We start from the raw sequence: 27,281 nt of genomic DNA on the forward strand, positions 1-27,281 counted from the left end.
GCTCGGTGAGGAAAAAATGTATTAAGAATTGTTGTGAAAACAGCTTGTTAAACTTTGAACACGTTATTTGACTGTCGAGCATATTGAGAAGCAACGCTGATAAATTTTCACAACAATACGGTTCCTTAATTCGTCTGTAAATGTAAGGTATAGTATTGTTTACTAGCTATCACATTTCAATGCCAAAGTTATACGCTGACTATATCGATTTTGTGTCGCGATTTTTATTTTACAAATTTAGAGATGATTGGTCGGTTTATATACAAGGTATAAACGAGTTGAACGCCTTTCATGTCTAAGTGCCCGTTTTCCTCCTAACATTTCAATGACAAATTTATTTGCCGATTATTATATGCAAATGCAGACTATATCGGTCCTATGTCCCGATATTTATATGCAAATTAGTTTAAAAACACTGCAAAGCATACCGCTAAATTAAGAAATCAATCAATTAACTCAATAACCGCGTTTAACCGTCCACGTTACATATGGTCTTACAAAGAGCCATTCAATGGAATTCGTTATCGTCAGAAAAGTTCTCCACTTACACAGGGTGAAGTGAAAGTGAATCTTTATGTTTCAACCGGAAGACTGAATTTTATGGAAATCAGGTCATTTTCATTTACCATGCAGTGATACTCGGTCACAAAAACAGTCATTTTTTATTTCTATTTTTTTTCTTCTTTTTTTCTAGAGACTGAGAGTATTTATTTAAACTGATCACGTAAGACAATCTCATTTAATTCAATTTCTTTCTTTTTTTGGTAAGATATTTGAATGTTTTGATAAGTTTTAAGCAGTCTGCCGATTTTTCAGTGAATGATGAAGATAATAAATTGTGCGATCAACAGAGAGATAGAGAGAGGTCCCCTGGGACAATTATACCACCGGGCCCCATTTTCCCATGTCACACCCCACGCCCTCCATATTTTATCGGGAACCCAAGTTAACCCTGGCCCCCGGAGGCGAGATTTTTTTCCCAACGCGGTAAAGGCCATCATTTGCATACCTCGCTTCTCATTGGCTGCAGTCTTGCACTGTTGATGCTGAATTGGGAAGTTCTTGCTTACGCTATGCGTGTGTGTGTATGTACATGAACATACACGTGCACACAGTGGATCGTGATTCGCATACACGTACTGTACGAACTGGCGACTGTCTTGAGACAACGTTGTTAAAAAATTTGTTAAAATGTTTTTCCTTTGCTTTTGCGCGGACTTGTTTGTGTACATTTACATCCATAAGTTCGTAAAACATGATACTACGACCATGGACTGTGAGTGTACACGTCTCATTGTAGATGACTATCCTTCTTTGAAGGTAATGATTACTTAGGTTGCAGGGGCGTATCCAGGGGGGCGCAACAGGCGCGCCCCCCCCATTGGCCGTCACCAAAAAAAAAAGAAGTTTAGCAAAAAAAAAAAAAAAAAAAAATTGATGACGACCTTTATGTGAGATGTCGGTGATCGCTCAACCCCCCCCCCTCCCGTATGCTTTATTTTTTGTTTGCCAAAAAAAGGTTCTGGCGAAGTTCGGCGGCATAATAGTTTTAGAAACATAGATGGTAATTGTGTTTGTATTATCACTATAAACACTAAGTGACATGCCAGCCATACTAAATTGTGCATTTTGTGTCCATATTTACTGGAAATGTTGCTTATTATTAAGGTCGAAGAATGGATCACATATGGCACCATTTTGCATTTCAGCCCTTCTTCGAAAGCAAAAATTGTCCACCCCTCCCCTTATACCCATCGCCCAGGACGGCGAACATTCATGCCTGACGCCCCCATAGTGGAAAATCCTGGATACGCCCCTGGGTTGATGATCCAAAACTGAAAAGCCAATATATCGAATTAAATTTGACGAGGGTGAAGCTTCGAAGTGATGGTGGAACTTGATGTACAGAGTACTGCGATGGCAATGTACGCAGATAAGTACCAGGCATTTGATTGCTTCAAAACTGTTTAAAAACATTGGACAGCTTGACCGTTTCTGGTTGACTATTAACTTGGGATGCTTTTGATCTTTAAACTGATAGACTCTTAATTCTGAGCATAGACATTGATTTGAATTTCAAATTCATGACCCTTTGAAACGGTTTATCATGACCCTTTGGCACGGTTTTCAGATAATATAATACGAAAATCTAGGCCTAGTATTTAGTCAACTCATGCATGTTAGTAGTACCACTGCCACTGTGGATTATAGTTATTGAACACAGAAATTGTCTTACGTTTATATTATATGGTGCTTTTTTTGTATCATTTTCGAACTGTTCCGGTTTTTAAATTTACAGCAACAGAGTTGTGCGATACATAACCACAGATCCTCTACACCCGTGGCATAAGCAGGGACGTAGCTAAGGCCTGATGATTGGGGGGGGGGGTGTAGTGGCTGAAATTCCAACTGGATGGGTTTTGGAGCCAGAAAATTCCGACTTCTGCCTTGTACCCCCCCCCCACCCCGCACTAATCGTCAACGATACGGTCAGTGTCAGTCAGACACCCAATCTTTCGCGACTGCACTTATGTTCCGAACTTTTTTCGATACATTTGTACCTTATGGGGCAAAGTTTTTGCCTATGTTGATGGCACTTTTAAGCTTCCATAGATTAGCATTGGTGTTTTAATTGTATACCATAGAGACAATGTATATCCCAACGACGTAGCCAGGAGTTTGAAAGAGGGGGCACCTTTTGCGATTGATGTGGGGGAGGGGTCTAAGGGTAGGGGGTGTCCCCCTCCCCTTTGAGATATTTTTGAACAATTGAAGGTCCTTAGATGCGATCTGGTGCAATTTGTTGCCAGTTTCATCATTATCATATGATATCATATTATCAGCAGATTTTGTTTTCCTGTTTGAATTCTTTTACATGTTCTTTTACATAATATATCAGAAATACATTTGACGAACTTAACTGATGGACAATATAAACTTTCATATTTTGTAAGACAGCCAGATGTGCAGTGGCCTAAAACAAATATCGTTATCGCCGTGTATTAGCAGTGTAATAACAACAGTTATACATTTTTTTCGACACTGAAAGGGGGAGCAGTCGCTCCCCTGCTCCCCTTAGCTACGTCCCTGTATATCCTGAACTTACTTGAAGCAAGCGAAAAGAAACGACCCACCCAATAGCAAAATTAATACATAAATTATCCGACTTGAAAGCTGGCGAACGTTGTATTTTTTTTAGAGTATTCAAAATCGTACGAAGTTTTGTATGGTGGGGTATAAGGATCGCGAGATACAATTTCTCAATGTGACGAGGAAAACGTGGTAAATATGACTGATTAAAGGTCAATTTTGATCGAAAATTTTATGTCACTCACAAATTACAAGTACATATGAAAATAAAAGTGCGACAGTCAGAAAAATTAGAGTGCGACAGTCGGAAATTCCGAATTGAAGCTGGCGACAGTCGGAAATTCCGACAGTCGGAAATTCCGACTGTCGCACTCAAATTTTCCAACTATCGTAATTTTTACCAAGATTGGGGGGTGAGACACCCCCCACACCCCCCCCCTCTAGCGACGTCCCTGGGCATAAGACACCGACAAATATATTTACTCTACTCAAACGCGTACCATTGTACATTCTGCTGCTAGACTGTGTTCTTTTTTGAGTATGCTAGGCAAAGTGGCCTTGTGAAATGTGGTATGTGATGAGCGATTCAGTGCATCAGCTGCTAGTTGATATTGTAATGAATCTTATGTATACGGACCCCAGCCAATGAGAAGCGAGGTATGCAAATGATGGCCTTTACCGCGCTGGGAAAAAAATCTCGCGCCCCGGAGATGAAGCCCGACCCTGCACCTTTGCCTGAGTATGGAACTTTTCTGAAAAGTGTCTGGGCGACGGAAAATTTCGAGAGAAGAGTCAAATTTAATATTCCTCACTCATTAACCTTCACTTCACTTAATGGTTACAAATCTGGCATAGGGTAGGTGGGGGGGGGGGGTGAGTGTCATAGTGTAATGTATTGCAAAGCGTTTTTTTTTTGGCTGAAATAAATAAAATAGGAAAATTGTTGAAAAGCCTCAAAAAACAACACACCTTATTTAATAAATTTAATATAAAACAATTATTTAAAAAAAAAACAGAATCTTTTTCTAGATAGATATTTATTCAGCCACTGATCTTAAAATTACAATGGAGAATGGGTAAAAACAAGAGCTCAAAAGTAAAAAAGATGTACAAAAATAAACACAGATTCAAAATATAAATGGATACCAGGATGAAAATGTTGCCAAGACATTAAACACATGCACAGTGTTAAAAATACGTCAGAAACCTTAAACTTGGTAAAACAGATAAATAAAATCAAGATGACGAAAGATTGCACAGGAAATGGCAAAAACAGCAAGCTAAGGATGTAGCGTATAACAATCAAAACGAGTATGGTGCGTGTTGTATGTCCTCACAGCGGAAGGATATTAAAGGATTGGTTCAGGTGTTTGACATGTCTATTTTGTATGAAAGAGCACCAAAAGACAAAAAGAACAGTGAAGAAACTACCATGCTCTGTTAGCTTGCTCTATTAAGGAGATATGACACTTTGATGATATCAAAATTTCTTTGAAAACGACTGGTGTAGAAAGACTTACTGTGAGGGTGTGATGTCACATCCTCACTTCCTTAACATTTGTGAATATATTTCTTTATAAATTATTTACAGTTTTTAACACATTTGAAAATAATATAATCAAAAATTCTTCAGCTGTTTAATCTCAAATACTTCCTTTGACAAATATGAGATCTCCTGACATATCTTTTGGTTGAGAGTCATGAAATCGCACAAAATATTTAGAGAAGAAAACAAAGACTTTTTCAGGAATGTGCGGATGTGACATCACAGCTAGTCAGATTTCAGCAGTTTCTACACAATCTGATAAAACTTTACACTTGAATATCTCTTTAACCGAAAAAGATATTTGAACAGTTTTTTCACCATTGTGTTTCTTTTATTGTCCTCTTCCATATAAGATAAACATGTATGACAACTGAACCAATCCTTTAACTACTAACTTAACTATCAATAAGTCTTTTGGAACCCTTGAATATGATCTGTTTACGTTGACCCTTTACACAGCCGGTTCATTGATATAAACGCGTTATAACAAGTACAGTAAACTCTAAGAGGGGAAATCTATACAAAAAATGCAGGTATCAACTAATTCGTGGTTTTCCAGATAAGATCATCGAAAAGTCACATCTGTTTTTCATTCTTCTTGCTCTCTCGATTGGTAATTTATAAGTCGGCTTCAGAATAAGTTCAAAGTACAATGAATATATAGAGTTAATGTAAAAGTCTGTATCAAAAGTGGAGTTATCAATGATCGGGGACACATCGTTATAATATACCATAAACTTGACGCCACCAACAGTTACCGTCCTATATATTCCAAGCCTATGTCTCAGCATAATTTATCATGCACTGTGTACATATTTAGATACTTTTGTCCTTCCGGACGACATATTCTTCAATAGGAATAAATGTAACGTATATACTTTAGTCGGACAGTTTGCTTCAGAGTTAGTAGATAGTCGCTGTCCCCGTTATAGACGTTCAGAATGAAAGGTCACTGAAGGTCAAATGTGGAACGACGCGAAAAATGACCTTTCTTTTGTGTGTGGCTGTGAATACAAGGACAACTGTTGAATAGGTTTGTAATCTTCGTAAGATAAGTATTATCAAATCACCTTCCCACTCACCTTCAAATCACCTTCAAATCATCTTCCCAATGGCGACTGGGAGCCAGTTGGTAAAAGGTCCAGTTGCTGGTATAGTTTGGATGGTTTCTCGGGAGGTTTTTGTATGGGATATGCAACCCACGTGAATTGCACTTTTGATTTTTGTCTCTACATACTTCATTTTACAATGAAGGAAAAACATATTAATCGATGATATAAAAATAAATTCTATAACTCTTATAAGCCTTAATATAGTACTTTCTACACAGCAAAGTTGATCAATCAACAATTCCAGCCTCAAGAATTCTGGTATTTCACGGGGATCCCTCCTGCAGCAAAAGATGACCAATTTGTGCGTCAAATTGTGTATTCTGAAGCATAATGATACCTTACCTACAGGTATGTAACCGTAGCTTTAAACCGCCAGGTTATGATATACTTTTTAAGAAAAAGTCGCCCAGGAGAGAACCCGGGCACGAAAACCAAACTACCGAACGACTGATCCGCTTTCAACCCCAGTCCCCTTGCATAGAGACTGTGACTGTGTGATCATCGTCGGGTGTGCATCAGCATTCCCCTCGAAAGGGAACAGATACTACACATGATCTTAGCCAAAAGGTATATAATCGTAGCTTTAAACCGCAAGGTTATGATATAAATACTCTTAGTTTGTGTGTGTGTATGTGAGTAGTTGTAAAGGTGATTACTTCCTCCCCGTCTGAACGAAATCAGTATCGCCGACTGAACCATTTTCTACTGACTGGCGATGTAAGGTGGGTGGGGGATGTCCCTATCCCCCGCCCCACCCAACAGTTTCTACATATAGGCCTTGAAAGTAACGTTCGACTTACGTAACGTTTATGATTATGGGACAACTCAAACCAACCTGGCTAGGCATATTGGCAATTTTATGTCGTCAAGTCCAGCAACGGTGGGGTAAAATTGGGTTCGTTAACACAACAACATGAAGAATACCAGTCAGTATACCAATTCACTGAAGGTGGCAAAACATCTCCTAAATTATTTCTGGTTAATTACAAGCAGAAGTCTAGTGCAATGAAGCCATCGAAAACCTCAATGCGTTCCGTTCTGGTTAATATATATATATATATATATATATATATATATATATATAATATATATATATATATATATATATATATATATATATATATATATATATATATATATATATATATATATATATATATGTATGTATGTATGTATGTATATGTGGCAAATCAAGGGAACAATGTTCCTTAAATGTCATAAAATCCCTAAAAATTGAAATTACTCTAAACGTTTACTGTATAATTATTATAAAGTTTATTCTTTCTTTAAGTTGCATGGTTCTATTGTTGACTCCTGTTATTCCATCCACATGGTTATATGAATCTATAGTTCTGGTTTTCTAATAGTTTTTCTTAATTAATTTCTCTTTAACAAGTTTCTTCTCTTCCGTACTTGCCCTAATATTATATTTTTAGTCTCCTCTATACTATATTTATTTTTGTTATGATATTATTACACAAATATTTTTATGTTTCAATACCTTTTTTTAGTCACTTTCTTATTCTGTATATAACTATTTGAATTAACCGTTTTTATTTTTGTATCTATAGGTGCAGGAGGAAGGCGAATTGAAGCAGAAGGGTAAGGGTGGGGGAAGGGGATATGGAACAATGGCTGGAGCAGAGTTGGGAACAATGGCAGAAGCTGGAGGAGGAACAATAGTTGAGATGGAATAACAACCGGAAGAGGATCGGAAAAATGGGTCTTATGTGGCCAAGCCGTTTATAACATTTACCTCTCCATTTGTCGAGAACAAACTTAAACACTATTTCTATAACCATGAACAATCTATATATCGCAACTTTCTACCTCTTTAACTATACCTTGTAAATATTGTTGTTATGGAGATGGAATTCTTGGGTGTGAGCCAGTGAAAGTCTGAAAGTTGGTGCTTATGGAGGTCAGGCAGGTTGAAGGAGAGATGCATGGGGGTCAAGATGGGTTAGAAATGTGTGTGTGTGTTTCTACAGTGTATGCTATGTAGACTACTTATGATATTTTGTGAGAAGAAGGGAGTTCACTGTTCACTTTGACTTGGACTTTGAAGGGTGTGGCTGAGTGAAGTGACTGTAAACTGATGGAGACCTGAGAGATTGAGTGAAGGAGTTGGGACTGGAGAAGTGAAGGAATAAAAGTCACAGAACATTATAGATATTCTCCATCTTATCTTTGGAGTTCCACGCTTCCGCAAGAAACTTTGCAGCTTTGTCGGGACTAAACCAATACATCGATCCTCTACTCGACACAATTTCTACTTAGTAGAATTAATTCCACTCACGTCAAATACAAATAGGCTTAAGTGAAATTAATTCCACTTTAAGTAAAATCGTATTTATACTGACGTAAAACTGTATCTTAGTTAAGTCAAGTACAAATTAGATTAAGTAAAATGTAATACTACCTAAGTCAAATCGTATTTCACATCATAAACGTCATATTTTACTTAAGTAAAATAAGTTTGCACTTAAGTTAAACGAAAATTTAGCTTACGTAATATACAGTTTAGCTTAAGTAAGATGTAATTTACTTGTAAAATGTAATGCATATAACCAACACTGAGCCGAAAATATTGTGTTTTATTTAAGCCAAAATGAATACTACTTAAGTGAAATTGAACTTCACTTAAGCTTTAAAGACATTATCGTTACTAGTTAGCTGAAAGTAGAATACAATTTTACTTGAGTAAAATGGAATTAAAGTTAAGTAGAAATGATTCCACTTCAATCAATTGCAATCGTACTTAAGTAAAATACAATTGCACTTAGGTGGAATCTAATTTCATTACACTTACGCTTAATCGCATTTTACTTTACTTTAGTTGTATTAATTCTAAACACTTAAAGGGAGTGAATACTCGCGCAGAAAGAAACGTCTGATGCAGGTAATCTGACCTAGTTTCGAATTTGGTGTAACAGAAGTGTTAGACACCACCATCGATCCCAGAAAATACACATACAGCTTGCTACCGTCGGTAATTAAACACTAGTGTACAGTCAATACATGCAGCTACGGTCATTACCCACAACACAGTGTACATAGGAGCGATGGACATCTCAGGTCCAGATAAAAGATAACAAGGTATCGCGTTTTATTACTGCCTGCATTTTGTAGCGACAAGATAAAGACTTCACTTGCAAGCAACGGAAAGTTAACTTTCTTCAGAGGGCGACACGCGGGTTGGGGCGAGTCTTCAATACCTTTAAGTATAGAACAGAGAGGTAAATGCTAAAACGGCTGCCATAGGGGCAGGCACTAGAGCAGGAACAATAGGTGGAGCAGAAGTTGAAACATGAACTATAAGCTCGGAAGCAGAAAGCGGAACTACATGGGGTGCGAGATCGGGGACTTGGACGGGAAAGGAGCTGGAATCAGGGACAGCGGGGTGGCGGAAGCGGGTCGTCACGGGGGTACTATATGACCCTAACTACATGGAGAGGATAGGCTCGTTGAACGCAATCTGACCTGTAACACAATATTGATATAGGCCCTTTTTGATCTGATGCATTGGTTACCCGCCCCCCCCCCCTCCCTAAAAGCCGCATTGGTTATTCTTAACAAATCCCATTTAATTCCCAAGAATTGCCTATAATAGGATGCTTTCATAATGTAACCTCAAAACCAACAGACACCGCTAGTCAAATATATATCTTTGACCGTGTACTTTCTGAACGACCGGAAAGATATAATAAAGATCATTACAGATATACAGCCTACGTCTATTACATCATTATTGGTTTATACCTGGATGTAACAATGAAAGCATCTGTGCAAATATTTACATGATATAGTCTATGACCATAGCCGTATGGGTCAACAATGTGCAGTGATTCATCATGTATTCAACGCGTGCGGAATAGTTCGCCTGAAACTGGTTGTACTTTTCGTAATTTATCCTTATATGGCAGAGGAATACCAACCATGAGTAGCGAATCATGTCACAAACAATGCAGCTCCTTCAAGAAATCAAAGATCAAAGAACTTTAGACCAACAAAGGTTGTTAGACACGCTCCAAAATCCAACGTCCAGCTCACCACAAGGGGTCATAGGTGGACAGTCAGTTCGGTCACCAATAATGGCCAAGCTCCCTAAAATCCAGTTGCCAACATTTGCGGGTGAAATTCTCAAATGGCCTAATTTTTGGGAGTCTTTTGAGATTAATGTAGACAGCCAACCACAGATGAGTAACAAAAAAAAGCTAGATTATCTCCTTCAACTCTTGACTGGTCCTGCCTACGATAAAATCAAAGGACTTGGCCTAGAAGGAAACAAATATGCAGATGCAGTTGCCATATTGAAGGAGCCGTAAGGTGATAACATGCACCAGAAAGTGCCCTCTGGAACAGCCTCCATTCGATGAAACAAGTGAGAGAGAATATGGGAAATCTAGAAAAGTTTGTTGATGAGACCAATGCTCTCATGCACAGTGGCCTTAAAGAGGCAGGGTGTACCAGATGATGCTCTCAATGCTTATGTACCAGAATTGACAGACAAACTGCCAAGGTCCTTGACCATTGAAATGAACAAGATGAGATTCCTCCAAAACAAACACAAAAAAGAACAGTCCATGCAAGAATTTTTGGACTTCCATTTGCTAACCATAACAACTGGGAATACCAGTAAAAAAAGAGAATCAAAAGAGGAATCTAGTGATCCGATCCAACAACCAACAAACAAACTACCTACTGCAAATTTTGCTCAAGATGCTTCCCAAGTTTACAGACGACCGTGTTTGTGTTGTGGTATTAAAGGCAACCACTGGAGTGATGAATGTCGGAAAGTGACCGACATAAGACAACGGCGTGAGATAGTCCAAAAGGAAGGTCGTTGTTTCAAATGCTTCAATAAAGGCCATCTATTCAAAGATTTCAAAAGAAAGAAGCCATGTTTTCACTGTAAAGATGTGAATCATAATTCAGCATTATGCTTAAAGAAAGAAGTTGAGCAGCCAGCACATCCTAATGTCCAAATTGAAGAAGAAAAAAAACAAAATGAAATCGAAAAGGTGCAGATTGATGGCTACCTAACCGCTAGTCGACAAGAACATGGCATTATCATGGCAGCTTTCAAATATCCAATCACCAATCCAGTGACCAAAGAGAGAAAACATATGCATGTGTTTTCTAGATACAGGGGCAAAAGTATAACCTGTATTAGTGCAGAGGCAGCTGAAAGATTGAATTTGAGATCACAGAAGAAGATAACATCGGAAACCTCAAGATTTAACACAGATCAGGCTGAAACAGTAGTGGCAGGAATGGTGGAATTAGAATTAAATGGTTCAGAGGTTTTAGGCTTGATATCGAGGCCTACAGTGTCCCTAAAATGGCTCCACCAATGGTTGTTGTGCTGGCTGTTGGGAAAATGAAGGGTGTGGCTCAGTGAAGTGACTGCAAACTGATGGAGACCCGAGAGATTGAGTGAAGGAGTTGGGACTGGAGAAGTGAAGGAATAAAAGTCACAGAACATTATAGATATTCTCCATCTATAATCTTTGGAGTTCCACGCTTCCGCAAGAAACTTTGCAGCTTTGTCGGGACTAAACCAATGCATCGATCCTCTACTCGACACCATTTCTACTTAGTAGAATTAATTCCACTCACGTCAAATACAAATAGGCTTAAGTGAAATTAATTCCACTTAAGTAAAATCGTATTTATACTTACGTTAAACTGTATCTTAGTTAAGTAAGGTACAAATTAGATTAAGTAAAATGTAATACTACTTAAGTCAAATTGTATTTCACAGCATAAACGTCATATTTTACTTAAGTAAAATAAGTTTGCACTTAAGTTAAACGAAAATTTAGCTTACGTAATATACAATTTAGCTTAAGTAAGATGTAATTTACTTGTAAAATGTAATGTATATAACAACACTGAGCCGAAAATATTGTGTTTTATTTAAGCCAAAATGAATACTACTTAAGTGAAATTGAACTTAATTCACTTAAGCTTTAAAGACATTATTGTTAGTTAGCTGAAAGTATAATACAATTTTACTTAAGTAAAATGCAATTAAACTGAAGTAGAAATGATTCCACTTCAATCAATTGCAATCGTACTTAAGTAAACTACAATTGCACTTAGGTGGAATCTAATTTCATTACACTTACGCTTAATTGCATTTTACTTTAGTTGTATTAATTCTAAACACTTATAGGGAGTAAATACTCGCGCAGAAAGAAACATCTCATGCCAATAATCTGAACTAGTTTCGAATGAGGTGTAACAGAAGTGTTAGACACCACCATCGATCCCAGAAAATACACACACAGCTTGCTACCGTTGGTAATTAAACACTAGTGTACAGTCGATACAATACCCACAACACAGTGTACATATAGCAGCGATGGACATCTCAGGTCCAGATAAAAGATAACAAGGTATCACGTTTTATTACTGCCTGCATTTTGTAGCTACAAGATAAAGACTTCACTTGCAAGCAACGGAAAGTTAACTTTCTTCAGAGGGCGGCACGCGGTTTGGGGCGAGTCTTCAATGCCTTTGTGAAGAACATAGAGATAAATACTAAAACGGCTTGCCATAGGGGCAGGCGCTAGAGCAGGAACAATAGGTGGAGCAGAAGTTGAAACAGGAACAATAAGCTGGCGCAAGATCGGAAGCAGAAAGCGGAACTGCATGGGTGCGAGATCGGGGACTTGGACAGGAAAGGAACTGGAATCAGGGACAGCGGAGCGGCGGAAGCGGGTCGTCGCGGGGGTACTATATGACCCTAACTACAGGGAGAGAATAGGCTCGTTCGGAATGCACACTGACCTGTTACACAATATTGATATAGGCCCTTTTTGATCTGATGCATTGGTTACCAAAAAAACAAAACATAGCCGCATTCTTAACAAATCCCATTGAATTCACAATAATTACCTATAATATAATGCTGTCATAATATAACCTCAATACCAACAGACACCGCTAGTGAAATATATCTTTGACCGTGTACTTTCAGAACGACCGGAAAGATATAATAAAGATCATTACAGGTCTACAGCCTAGGTCTATTATATCATTATTGGTTTATACCTGCATGTAACAATGAAAGCATCTGTGCAAATATTTACATGATATAGTCTATGACCATAGCCGTATGGGTCAACAATGTGCAGTGATTCATCATGTATTCAACGCGTGCGGAATAGTTCGCCTGAAACTGGTTGTACTTTTCGTAATTTATACTTATATGGCAGAGGAATACCACCATGAGTGGCGAATCATGTTTTAAACATTTATTAAAGTTATTTTAAATTAAAACAGCCATTGGTTGTGCGCCGAGCTTATTCTTTCATCAGCTTTATATCAGGGGTTGTACTGACCAATTTTAAACTTACAGTAAAGAATGACCTCATCATAGCCTTGATGGAAAGTTGCGCCCCTGCCTGAACGGGAGGCCCAATCCACAACCCCCCCCCCCGCCTTGACTATACTCATCCTCTATAACCCCGCACCAACAATTCAAGCTGCATGCAGTGATTCCATACGTATATAGTATTGTTTAATCAGCGACAACATATACATGCGTACACCGCGTGTGTGAGTTGACTGACAGTTTTAACCTTAATTACAAATTAACATTCTAATTAGACAGGAAACAATAGCTTACTTCAGCCTTCTAAAAAATAGGCTTATATCTGCTAATGCGTTCCTGGAACATTTCACCATACAAATATGTTCCATTAGTATAGGCCTTGCAAGTGGTAATAATGTACTTTTGCTTATGTACAGATGCACTTTCCGGCGCCTGTGCCTTCTACAAATTGAAATCCCAGGCTGACAGTTCATATCGTATTTTCAATGATACTGTTATATCATCTGTGGCCTTTGTCATCTAAAATCTTTCACATATCATGATTCCTTTAACAGACCTCAATATTGTTAGTATGTCGGTAAAAGTAGTATGGTTAAATTCAAGTTATACTTTATTGTTGCTTCGTATACTAGATTACTTATCATTATAGCCGAAATTGTAGTTTTCTTGTGCGTGCATAATTACTTCGTAACGTGCATCCCGCATGTGTGTCGATAGTCATGCCCGCGGTCCCTAGGCACAATTATATCACCGACCCTCATACTCATAGCCCCTAATTTCCCTGGGCCCCTTATTGACCCCCGAGGTTTGAGATCGTTGTCCACCTGACCCCCTCTTGTCAGGTCCGACATAGCACCGGACACCTGACTTAATTCTCAAATAAGGTAAAATTTGAAAGGTATAAAATGATATTTCTGTATACTTTTCCAATAAATTGGTCAATAACTCTTTTTTTTCTTCAATTTTCTGTTGTGGATTTATCCAAGGTTACATCCCCCCCCCCACCCATAATTCCTTTTCTTATTTTGAACAAAGTTTATACAACAATTAGTGGACTATAAAACAGTTTAAGAAACAAAAAGCGCAACTTTGTTTAGATTAATGTTTCATTCGTTCTACATTAAGATGAGCAAGTCTGGACTCTTAAAAGTCTTAATGTAATTTTTTTTCTGTTAACCTTCGAAAATGACTAAAAAAAAAAAAAAAAACATCAACAGCGAATAAACATGACAGAAGAAGAAGAAGAAGGAAAATAAAATCGGTATGACACACACAGGTATACACAGACACACAGAAACAACAGACACATACACACACAGACACGCAGACACACAGCAATGTACGTCAGTGGATATATAACATTGCATAAAACTTATGTATTCCATCAAAACAGGTTCAGCAAAAATTGCGGGTATCTCAAAATACATTTCAAACCATCAAGAAATTGACAATATATGTAACAGATAAATATAGATAAAGAACGTTCTGTAATCTATATGATAAATATGATTTGGATACTTTTGTATATGTCATTGAAATTGAGACATTTCAGTTCAAAATATTGGACAGGAAGTGTAATTTAAGAATATATACATATAGATATATTATATATGTATAAAAAATGAATGCCCGTCGAACGTTGAACACACGCAAACATATACGCAGGCACATCGCACTAGTTTATAACAACGTTCAGATGGAGGTCAAATGCTGTATGCGCCATTATGGCGTTCAGTTGTATTGTAGGAAAATAATACTGTTTATTAATTTGATCAGAAGATAAAGTTATTCGTCTTACTTGGATATAAATAAGAAAATTTCATCTGTTACAAGTTAGACAAAAGAAAAGGTAAGCATGATAATTATTTTTCTTACTATTTTCTTTTTAAGATGTGTAAAAGTGAGAGCTATATGGCCTTCTTTTTAAGATTTCATAATTAATTTCAAAATTATTGTCTCCCCAAAAGGTGGATTTAGTTTATCTATATGTAGCCTTCATTTTTAAGATAACGGGAATTCATTCTGTGAAAGTGTGAAAGGATAGTCACTCTTTTGTGGATGAGTGAAATCCACTCTGCAATATACAACAGTGAGGGAGAAATTCATACTTTGAAAGTGTGAAAGGATAATCACTCTTTTGAGAAGGAGTGAAAGCCACTCTGCAATATACAACAGTGAGGGAGAATTCATTCTGTGAAAGTGTGAAAGTATAGTCACTCTTATAAGGAGGAGTGAAATCCACTCTGCAATATACAACAGTGAGGGAGAAGTCATACTTTGAAAGTGTGAAAGTATAGTCACTCTTATAAGGAGGAGTGAAATCCACTCTGCAATCTACAACAGTGAACGGAGAATTCATGCTGTGGAAGTGTGAAGAATTAGTCACTCTTATGAGGAGTGTAAGCCACTCTGAAATATACAACAGTGAGGGAGAATGTATACTTTGAAAGTGTGAAGGATAGTCACTCTTTTGAGGAGTGAAAATTACTTTTATACACCAGTGTCGTCATGTCAGTTTGGCTATTAAAGGGAGCTGTTAGTACTTCTCTCTCTAGAAGAATTAAATTTGCAAGAATTCACTCTGGAGAGAAGACTAAAACCTTTCTTCAAAAGAGTGATTAATTTTTGGACACACTCTAAATGTCAATCTCTCACTGTTTGTATGTAAAGGATTCATTTATGCAAAAACTGAAAGATTCTACAGCTATTCATATTTTCACCTTTAAAATATGTGAATCGTTCAAATACCTCTTTAAGGCTTAATTGACGATGACTCCTGGGTTGCAGTGCAGAACAAGTCATATTTATGTCAAATGAAACACACATGTTCTTTTAACTTTATATAAACAACAGATCATATTTACGCATTGACTTTTGAGTTGTATCTAAAGGACTTTACCTTGTTGTGTGTGTGTGTGGTAGGCCTATAAATATATACTATATTGCCGAGACACTTTTAAATGATAAAAGCTGTTTCAAGTGTTTTTCTGCGACATCAATAGAGTTATATAGCAATACGACTACTAATATTACTAATGGCATTGTCCCTGAATGACCTTCAACATTATGTTACCCTGAACTCATACTTCCAATTGTGTAGTTAATATATTCCTTTTCGTGCAGTCTTTCCGGCTCGAATTCATATTACCAAGTATAGATAGACCTATGTGGTATTTCTAGTTTTCAAAAAGGATAGGCCGGGATTTCTACGAGGATCTCTATACGAGAGTCAAAGAGGATAGGCCGGGATTTCTACGAGGATCTCTATACGAGAGTCAAAGAAACTGGTCGAGGCAAAGAGTCAAAGATAATAAATAGCACACTATATAGCTGGATTGAACAACAATATGCACGACAGGCCGAGTAGGTCCAGCCATAACGGCCCGGAAATAGGATTGTGGGCAGCTTTTCCTTTGCGGACCCAACTGGAATCATCCGCGGGAGAGATTTATCAAGAGGGCAGGCTAGTGAAAATCCCTGGCGTGTATAGGCTATACGTGTTGGATATTTCTGGAGGTCTGTGCTTTAAGTGGTGAGAAATTTACATTTCTTTGGAGTATGCATGTATAATGGCGAGGGTTCGGGGTAGTGAGTGGAGAGGGAAAGGTAACAAATGATTGCTAACCGTTTGTGGGGTCGCTAAATGAATGAAGGGAGTTGGTGTTGAAGAGGGGAGGGGGAGGGGATTGCATGTGATGCAAACAGGATCACATTCATAAAGGTTACATACATGGACATATAACATCCCGCTGTAGGCGTAAATAGGTTAATTTGGGTTAACACGGTTATTTTTTGCACTTTTTCGTCGGGGGAAAAGACTCGAAATTGAAACCTAAGCATTTTAGAGTGTATAAACAACTCATAGAAAAATGGATGCCTTGAGAAGGTTATGAACCGGACATATACTGTCCTTCATGTAGAAACGTTGACCGTTATAAGAGCACTTTCTATTATTTACATTTAAATGATTGCTACTTCCGCTTTATCGGGACAGTATTAAAAGGTCAGATTTGAAATAGTGGGGGCAATTCGCAATGTCACGAATTTGACCATTGTCCATCACAATTATATGAAAAGGAAGCATGTTTGAAGCAATTCGTTAGAATCCAGCTACATATGAATTGGTATAATTTCCAAAAATTCACATGCTTACAGTATCATCTCTCATTGACTTTTCTAGCCTTAAAAATATGACATTCCGGGGTTTGTCTCGGGTTGGAGGGGGAGGAGGGGAAGGCGTATGTATGTGTGTGTGTGTGGGGGGGGGGGTGAGAGAACGAACTAACTACACTTAATGTACTTTCTTTCAAATCGAGAAAAAAATGTTATATTTGTGTGTTTGTGTGGTGTATGTGCGTGTGTGTGGAGGTGAGGTCGAGGTCAGGTTGTGGGGGGGGGGGGGAGTTTCCTGTTTATCAATGTAAAAATGGTAAAAATGTACACTCGATTAGATTAACAGAAAGCAAATTATTTTGTTTAGCTAATTCTATTTCCCCGGCTGGCTTTTATGTTAGGCTAATCATAATTATGTACGCGATGCCGACGGTGTTATGTGAACTTATGTGTAGTGTGTACCATATGCATACATATACATATACGATAAAGTACAACACCAATATATTGTGCTTCATAAAGGCTAGAATATTATACAGGTCCAATATAGGTAACTATAGAACCGTGCAAGAAGTGCACTGAACCGTAAAGTACCCTCTTTGCGGTGACGAAAAGATCTAAACTCTAAATTCATGGGAGGCTCTGAAACGTAGGAAAGAACAATGAGATTGTGACACATAAAATATAAACCAAAAGGCTGGTCCTTTGTTTCCTCGTCACGCAGGCGGGTCTCATATAGAGGCCGATTTGCACAGTTATAACGCAGATATATATATATATGAACCACTCTGTGTATATGCATAACTTATAACGCTGTTTTTTTGTTGCTTTGGGAAACGTTGATTTCAAAATCGGAAGATAACCTTTAGAAGCAGCAATGTTTACAGTTTGTGTGCAATAATGTGAGCAGATATAAAATATATCGTTAGCGAACTATTAGTGACTTATTTGCTATTGAATTTGATTGAAATAACTATAACCACTTCAATAAGAGGAAACAAAGTAAGTTCGTTTATTATTAACTTCATAGTAACTTACATATGTATGTATATATATATATATATATATATATATATATATATATATATATATATATATGTATATATATATGTATATATGTTTATATATATATATATATATATATATATATATATATATATATATATATACCTGTATATACCTGTACATATATTTATATCTATATATTTATATATATGTGTGTGTGTGCGTGTGTGTGTATATGTATGTATGTGTGTACGTACCGTGCTTTAGGCTCTTTTATAAACAAACATTTCAAAGAAAAATTATGCCATGGATAGTAACATATCCACAAACGGACAGTTTATATCAGTCTGGTTTGCAACTATATATGATAAATTGAGATTGCTAACTAGGCAAAAACAATTGGATAATAAGGGCCTATTTAAATAAAATGTAATATTAGGACAAACGTGAGTTGTGTAGGCGTATATATTTCCGTTTATCCTATACAGGCTGAGAGAATTTTTCACAGGGAATTAGAAGTATAGAGTAACAGTTATGTGATTAAGAGTAGAGACAAAACTCAACATACACAGAATCTTTCAACAGATGGATGCAGTGATGCCAAAACAAAATAGGAGAGTAAGTAGCAGATAAGATTGCCACTTCAGACGGGTTTAGTGGTGGGGAGGGAGGAGGGTTGCCATGTAAAGGCGTTTTAGATTGTTAGTACTCATGATTCTAAAAATGGTTAGATAAAAAAAAACCCAGTTTCGATTGAAGAGTGTTTATATTAATCTTCGATCCAGTTATAGCGCAACATTCTTTAAGAATAGTAATAATCGTTCGGAGAGAGTCAATTCTGGTGTTAATTAACTATTTTTTTACTTAAAGAAAAGACACCCAAGATAGAGCCTGGGCTCAGAACCAAACAACCTGATCTAATCTCAGTCGTAGTTGTCTCCCTTGCATTGTGAGTGTGACGTCACATGATATGATATGACGTCAATCCGTGACGATGATACGTCAATTGTGTATCACGAATTCCTTCGAAAGGGAATAGATATACTATACATGAAATATTGAATATGCAATGCAAATGCAGTGTGCACCGCTAAGTATAGGTGATTTTAATGCGCTCTAAGCTACATATATCACAACTATTACTGTACTTAGTATCTCATATAATATCTCTCATAGTAGCTCATCGAGTCTTTCAAACATTCAGAATGAAATTTGTTCCACTTACGGTCACTCCTTTTCGACGAACTTAATACGTAGAATACTACGCAAGTGTTGTTTGCCTAGAACTCAAGAAGACTTTATTCTGCGTTTTATAGAGCCACTTCAAATATTTGAGACTAATAGGAAACGTTATCACGCCCCCAATATGGCCACTCGCAACAGGTTAAACAAACATACACACAGCGAATAAAATTAGCAAACATATCGGTGCCAAGTAAGTAATTAAACATCTGGTTGCTACGTTACTATGCCTTCATTTCAAACGTCCATGATCACTCACTTCAGTTTTCCGGTTATAAAAGTATTCTTGGTTCCAAATTGTTATTTGTGAATTTGACCTATACGATCGTTCCCAAAACACGGCCGTATGTCGTGTCCTTGCGAGAGTGGATACATTCCTTGTCAATTTCATTGCGAACCGGTAAATACCAAGCAACTTGCCCGTGGATGTATCATTTTATTACAATAACGTGTAGTATTTGTTATTGTGAAGTCATTCTTGAAATGTGTCGGTTTTGAAAATATATATATTGAATATATATATATATATATATATATACATATATATATATATATATATATATATATATATATATATATATATATATATATTCAATATATATATTTTCAAAACCGACATATGTATAATATTTGCAATTTGAAGGAGTTTGAAATAGTTGAATTTACTACACGATATTAGATGTGAAAGCGCTTCGACCTATACCAGAGATAAAGGTTGTTTGTTAAAGCCATGTGATGGGAAGTTTACTGTTGTGTGTATAAATGCGCAAGACGTGGATTATAAGCCCACCCAATTTTAAAAGGTATTAATCGAGTATACGGTGGTTTGAATTTAGACTCAACATAAACTGCAATTTACACTGGATTTTACACCACGGACATCACTATATTTATATATATCATTTTATAATTCGTTTTGGAGGACGCGTAGATAGACTCTCACAAGATTGGTGGTAAGTTTGACTAAGTAAACGTTACTGTTAACAATACAGGATGGTGGGGAGGAGGAAGACTGGGAAAGGGGGGGGGGGAGTGGGCTGAAAGGAAAGGTACGCATAATTGAAGATGCTTAATTCCAATATGGCTCGCGAAGAACTTGACTATATTCTGAAGATATGAATTCTTTTAACTCAACCAAAATCATGTTCTTGTCACTACATATAGGCCTTAACAGAGTATATCACCCATTTGGAGTTAAACACCAAGTTAGCTTTTTTGCACACAATCTCCTCTGCTACCCTCTACTATAGCAGAAATTGTCTCTGACGTTTACATTGTTTCTATATGTTATATATACATGAAAACTGTTAGGTGAATGGAACTATGACACTATAACGTTTGGCAAATCCTGCTGCGCGTTGAACCCAAGAACTTTGGAACATCGATAACTCACAAACATAAAACGTGGGATGCAAAGACAGAATGACATAGTGTCATTTACTCAAACATTGTCCAAACTCCTCGCCCTCCTCCTCCCCTCCCCCAAAGAAATATGATCCAAATTTAGAGCCAATATGGAAGTTTCTAATTTGTTATATCAAAAGTACCCTTTATTCGGTTGTCCTTATACGATCCAGCCTATATATATTTCTATATATATATATATATATATATATATATATATAGTATATATAGTAAATGAATTCTATATATATATATATTTATTTATAAATATATATATAGAAATATTAATATAAATATAGGTATATGTATATATATAGAAATAGAATTATAAATATATATATATATATATATATATATATGTATATTAAGGCAGTACATATTTTTTGGGTTAGAACAAAATTTCCCATTACTGTGCTCATGAGTTTTTTATTGTAGCATATTCATGGTTTTACACAATTGATATCAGGAGATTTCCATGTAACAAAATGATAATTGTGCACATATTTATCTCGCTAATGTTTTATCATCAACTACAATTAAATTTACAATATTTGTATACTAATTATACAGTTTTTCTCCTTTTCCAGATCAGCGTGAACAGGAAGTGTTATTACCACCGTTTCCTCATTTCATCGTGAAGATTATACAACCAAGACCGTTTTTGAAACCAATATTTACCAAGGAGCCTGTATAAATACACATCTATATAAAGCCTATACTCTATACAGATACATATACTCTGTGCCCAACCTATACTGTTATAGTGATATACAAACGAAGAGACTTAGGGAACAAGTAACCTATTCGGAATTAACCAGTACAACAAACCTCTAACGTGGAAATCACATTCAAGATAGGTACAGTCAACAAGATCCATTCTAACGCCCATGAACAATATGATAAGACAGCGCAAAAAATGTAGGCGCACATCTTAGTGTACGGTACAGACATTTAATCCTCTGATTATATTTGCTGCATGACGAAACATTGTGAGTAAAGTTCACCAATTACCAAATATGATTAGACAACGCAAAAAAGTATAGGCTTATATGAGAAGCTTAGAAGTATACTGTGCAGACAATTAATCCTCTGATTATATTTGCTGAAGAAACATCGTGAGTAGTAAAGTTCACCATTTACCCCCCAAAAAAACTTGGAAGAGCCGAATCCGTTGTTTTACACTGATAGCTCTTTCGCCAAGTTGACGTGATCTGAAAAATGCATGATAACAGCTACTTGATACTCAGATGCATGGTTGTGCGGCCCTGGATCAATTACTTGCAGAACTTCTCGGTATCGCATTTTGCTTTTTCGGAAATGGATTTACTTGTGGTTTCACGAGGTAATTTGAATTTTGGATTTAGCCTAGAAAATGGATAACAACTATAAACAATTAATTAGAACATATCGAGGGTATTTTTTTTTTTTTTTGTCGTGCAGTTAAATTTGAACAATCGAGAAATAAAACAATGGAGATTGTGAACAGATTTGATTCTTAACAAGTTATAAATCATTTTCAGGTAAACTTGTTTTTAATTACAATCATTTGGAAATACAAAAACGAAAGCAGGACAAGTGAATAAATAGAACGGATAAGAAAGAGAACAGAAAACAGGGCAGATATCAAAATGGATATTCGACAGTTGTTGCGATTTTGTGTACGACGGTTACTGACCGAAAGGAGCGTGGCAGCTCTAGTGATTGTATCTATGGTTTTAGTGGTAACGAACCCTTTACAATGGGATAGTTACAATCGTGGAGAAAATTACCACAGAAATCAACTCAGTAGAACTATCGTGTCTCATACGAAAAGTGACAAACTAGTCGACAGCAGTTTGAATGGAAACAAATTTAACATATTATCGAGGTTTGGAGGAAATGTTTTCCAATGGCGAGGGACAGTTCGTCGATTCGCTTTATTTGAACGACAAATGAACATCACGAAAGAAGAACCCGAAGCGTCAGGTGATGTTTTCATCCCTGAGGATACCACCTCAAATTTGCCTTCGCGAAACGACCTGGTGGTAAAGGACCGCGGTATGCTGTTACCGCACGGGGATGATCCGGGCTGTTACTTCGTTGAGCGACTGGAACGATGGGGGTTGCCCCTCGTGCATTCCATTTTCGCGGATCAAGTCGACAGGAAAGTTATAATCACCGGTGTCAGACGACCGACGAAAGATTATTCTTGGCATTTAGAAAAATTTCGATGCGAATTCTATCCGCCGGGAATGGTCCCACAGGATGCAACCGAACTCACCGGTAACTTTTCTCGATTAATCACCGTTCCGACCGACCCTATGATCAAGGATGAACAAAAGATCGGCGTGCAACCACAGGGTGTATTCATTATTACATGTAGGTTACCTAGGCAACTATACGATGTAGATGTATTCAAATTCAACCTCAGGCGTCTGACGGACGATCAGCCCGATCAGCCAGACGATCAGCCCGATCAATCAGAACTTGCACACACGAACATCACCGTTTGTCGTTCGTTGCCGAAGAAATATTCCACTCATTTTTTATCCATTTGTACCATGCTCAAACACATGGATAAATACGTATCTCATTGGTTGGAATATCACAGACTGTTAGGAGTAGAACGAGCCTACATCTATGATAATGCACAGTATTCAACGTTAGTAACAGCTCCAGGTATCCAACAACATCTTCATAGTGGCTTTTTGACCATCATTCCATGGTCACATTCGTATTCCGAAGATAAAACTTATCTCGAGACCCAAATCGCCAGCGAAAACGATTGCCTTTGGAGGCATCGCCACGACGCTAAGTGGATGATTAAAACGGACGTCGATGAATTTATTCAACCGATGAACCCTGACATGCCTAACAGTTTGGTAGACTACTTAAAACAGCCGTTCTTAGAAGGACTTGCAGGGGTTAGACTTCAGAATTGGTTTTTCTGTCAATTCGATAAAAAAATGTCCAAAAAAGCCAGACGACGGGATGGTGGTAATGGGATGACTGTCTTTCATAGAAACCTGTACAGTGCGCGGGGACCAACGCCCATCAATAAAGGTAGAGATAAAAGTATTGTTCGCCCTGATAGAGTTCACTATTTTAAAATTCATGCAATAAAATGGGGTGGGGATGTTTTATCTTTCGACCCCCAAACAGAGCTGAGAATGGTTCATTACAGAGGTGATAACCCAAGACATCCCTCATTTTGTCCAAAGATTGTACATGAGGATACGAGTATGCTTGAACTGTGGCAAAAACTGACAAATACTTCACATGTACAATAAACGCAAATTTAGAGTTACAGCGTATGCGAGAGAAATCATTGTTTTGTGCTGTAAAGATTATCAGTGGATCAATGGATCACTAATGGCTTTCAATGCCTGTCCGCTCACCACCGGCTTTGTGTGGTAAAGCATCGTTAAGTTGCTGTGTATATATGTATAAGGTGTTAGCTGTTGTAGTTTCACGATGAAACTATAGCATAACACAAGTGTCTGGTCACGTTTAATATATATTTATATATATATATATATATATATATATATATATATATATATATATATATATATATATATATATATCTTCAGACAACTGAAGATCTTGTCTGAAGATCGCTATAACGCGTGAAACTCCGAGTTACAACTACTAGTGTTCCACTAGTCTCATCTAGTATCAACATATATTCCGCTCTGTCCAATGGACATAGAGCACTCTGCGCCAAGATAGACGCCAACCTACTCTATATATATATATATATATATATATATATATATATATATATATATATATATATATATAAAGAAGACCATTAGAGATCCATTGATCACTGACACTAGTTGGATACATAACCGTCTTAGTACTTCACATCAATATTAGAAGAACTTCAATAACAGTAAATGTCAGACGGTATCCACGCCCAACTGTATCTTTCATATAACTTCTATAACCTTCCCGACAGACACCAGATATACCTATAGTGGTCTAACAACTAACAGTTCCTATACTGATAACGAACCATGGGAGTTCTTATAAGTATTTTGCTATTTATTAGTGGAGTTCTGGTATTCAAAATTAGCTCAGAATGTTGTTGTGTGACGAATATTAATTTGGCCATCACGTATATGTACAGCTCGTCATTTGACCTTCTCGTGCCCGCTCGTGTTCGGTTCTCTTTTTGTAACGAGCTAAACTAATATTTTTCTGCAAGAGGTAATGGATCAGTGGTATTAACTACGCATGTAATTGCATTTCCCTATATTCCTGTCCACAAGAATATTAAGCCCCAAAATGGAGAGTTTTTAACTTCCGGACATCCACCTGTCCGGTGAAACTGAATCGACTCTGTCTGTTCCTAAAAGATAGTGCATTTATCCGAATGCGTCGGTCTTGAAAAAAGATATGATACAGGCTGGGTAATTTTTTTTCCTTTTTTGTTGTTGCTCAAATGAGGCTTGTTTTTGGTTAAGATAATCTCATTTGTCGTTATGAATTTGATATCGCGAAATGTCACAATAATTCGATAATCTGTGTTTATTGATAGATGGACAAGTATATAATTTATGGTTGAAAATGGGTTCTTTACTATAGAATTTCGCCCACACCCCATTCCACCCCCGAAAATCGACCCTAACCCTCCCTCCCCACCCCTTCCGAATATTATAGATCGAAGAAATTTTGTAATTATCTTTCCTACACAACTTAAAGTGGATTTTTCACAGGTAGAGACACGTACTGAACTAATAGTAAAATTTATCCCACTGTTTTCCCTCCGTATATACAACAATTTTGGGAGAGCCGTAAAAGACAATTGTTTTTAGCTATACCCTCGTGAGTATACCGATGACCTGCAACATAGACATTTTGTTATTCCGGTCTAGCCCTCCTCCCCCTCCTCCCCCTCCTCCCTGGATTAGTTCCGGGGATCATGATATCCCTGGACTACAGATTTGACCGGCAACCAAGATAAACAGCCCCGTTATACTTGATTCCATGTTTCCTTAACAACTTCCTAACTTCCTGAGTTTTGTTGTGCCTCATTTGCGGATGGAAATAACTGTGTATTTAATTCTATTTAAATATTACCGAAATATATTTGCAATACAGTTCATTTCAATAGTTGTAAATATAAAAGTTAATTTGATATAGCATTTTAATGAGATTTAGTGTCAATTCAATTATATGCATCATTTTTATTCGCGCAAAAGTGCACAAAAAGTGCCCGATTTTTTGGTTTTGCTTTTTACTATAGGTTTCTTAAGTTAATGTATCACAAATGTCTAATACAACGTCATCTATGTGTGTAAATGCCAGTGGTATGCTATCATATGTTACAATCATCGTTCTAAGCTTTATACGTACGAAATTTGGTCAAAACCTTACTGACGTCATCACCAACATTACGAATTTAAGAGACAGCTGCGCGGGTATTCCATTCTTTATTTAAGGTTACTTATTAAGATAACAAATTGAGATATAGATTTAAGCAAGCGCAGAAACTCACAGACAATGGTAAAATATTAACAGAAGATACTAAGAAGTAAATGTATGAAATGATGTGAAACATGTTTGTTTTTAAAGGGGACCGAACTGTCAGATAAAGGATTTTTCATTGTATCCAATTTTTAGTTTAGTAGAAAACTATTCCAGACTGGTGTTTTGTCCCCGGATATTACAAAATAATTGTGAGTTTTAGATTTATTGAAATGTCGATATGTGGTAACATCTTTAGTTTTTAATTCGTCTATATAGAAAGTTTAAAGGAGCAAAAGAAATTTATTATAAATTCATGTCAAATCTGTTTGTCAATTTTTCCACATTTTGTAAAATCTACATATGAAATTTAAATTTTATAGAAACTGCAAAAAAAAATATAATAATTAGTCAATCCCATAACTGTACCATTGGTAAATAACATACAAACACAATGATTAAGTATAGCAGATCGGAACCAGGCGATATTATGTCAGGATTTTACGTACCGTTTTCCGATAGGCTATACCTTAGTAAAGAATGCCTTTATGTCTGTTATATATCATTTTAAATACAGACGAGCAATTGCAAATATATAACTTCGGAATTGGAGGAAGTTTATACAAAGGGTGCGTTTTTGGTTTATTTAGTTGTTGGCGACATAGTTTACCTTAAGATCAATCAACATGGTGCAAACCAACTCGAAATCATTTGTGAACCCTAATACCGTATATATATATATATATATATACATTATGTATATAGTCTCAGGTTCAAAGTATATAATTCTTTCAAGATCCGGGTTTGGGGTTCACAAATGATTTCGAGTTGGTTAGCATCATGGTTAATCTCTAGAGTAAGACAAAATATCCAAACAGAACTAACATTGATCGATACAAAAGCCTATATTGTGTAGACGACCTTACTGGTTTCGAACTTCTGGACAGACAATCAGTGTCTATATGGCGTA

General features: G+C 36.8%; 2 protein-coding genes across 4 annotated transcripts; both read left to right on the forward strand.

Moving 5' to 3' along the window:
- The first annotated feature begins 9,868 nt into the window (after positions 1–9,868).
- Positions 9,869–12,776, forward strand: LOC139962936 (uncharacterized). Its single transcript, XM_071963352.1, has 2 exons — positions 9,869–11,856; positions 12,437–12,776. The coding sequence occupies exon 1, from the start codon at positions 10,170–10,172 to the stop codon at positions 11,133–11,135; it is 966 nt and encodes a 321-aa protein (XP_071819453.1). The 5' UTR covers positions 9,869–10,169; the 3' UTR covers positions 11,136–11,856; positions 12,437–12,776.
- Positions 12,777–16,123: 3,347 nt separating this feature from the next.
- Positions 16,124–26,628, forward strand: LOC139962790 (uncharacterized). Of its 3 annotated transcripts, none has more exons than XM_071963118.1 (2): positions 16,124–16,625; positions 21,445–26,628. In XM_071963118.1, the coding sequence occupies exon 2, from the start codon at positions 22,486–22,488 to the stop codon at positions 24,124–24,126; it is 1,641 nt and encodes a 546-aa protein (XP_071819219.1). In that variant the 5' UTR covers positions 16,124–16,625; positions 21,445–22,485; the 3' UTR covers positions 24,127–26,628. The 3 variants fall into 3 exon arrangements, with proteins under 3 accessions (XP_071819219.1, XP_071819218.1, XP_071819220.1); XM_071963117.1 differs by lacking the exon at positions 16,124–16,625 and adding an exon at positions 17,506–18,208; XM_071963119.1 differs by lacking the exon at positions 16,124–16,625 and adding an exon at positions 20,056–20,406.
- The last annotated feature ends 653 nt before the right edge of the window (positions 26,629–27,281 follow it).

This window comes from Apostichopus japonicus, chromosome 21, assembly GCF_037975245.1.
Source record: "Apostichopus japonicus isolate 1M-3 chromosome 21, ASM3797524v1, whole genome shotgun sequence".
NCBI lineage: Eukaryota > Metazoa > Echinodermata > Holothuroidea > Aspidochirotida > Stichopodidae > Apostichopus > Apostichopus japonicus.

Excerpts from the sequence above, each read along its gene's own strand:
- LOC139962936 (XM_071963352.1), top strand. The coding sequence starts at position 10,170 with ATGAGACCAATGCTCTCATGCACAGTGGCCTTAAAGAGGCAGGGTGTA.
- LOC139962790 (XM_071963118.1), top strand. The coding sequence starts at position 22,486 with ATGGATATTCGACAGTTGTTGCGATTTTGTGTACGACGGTTACTGACC.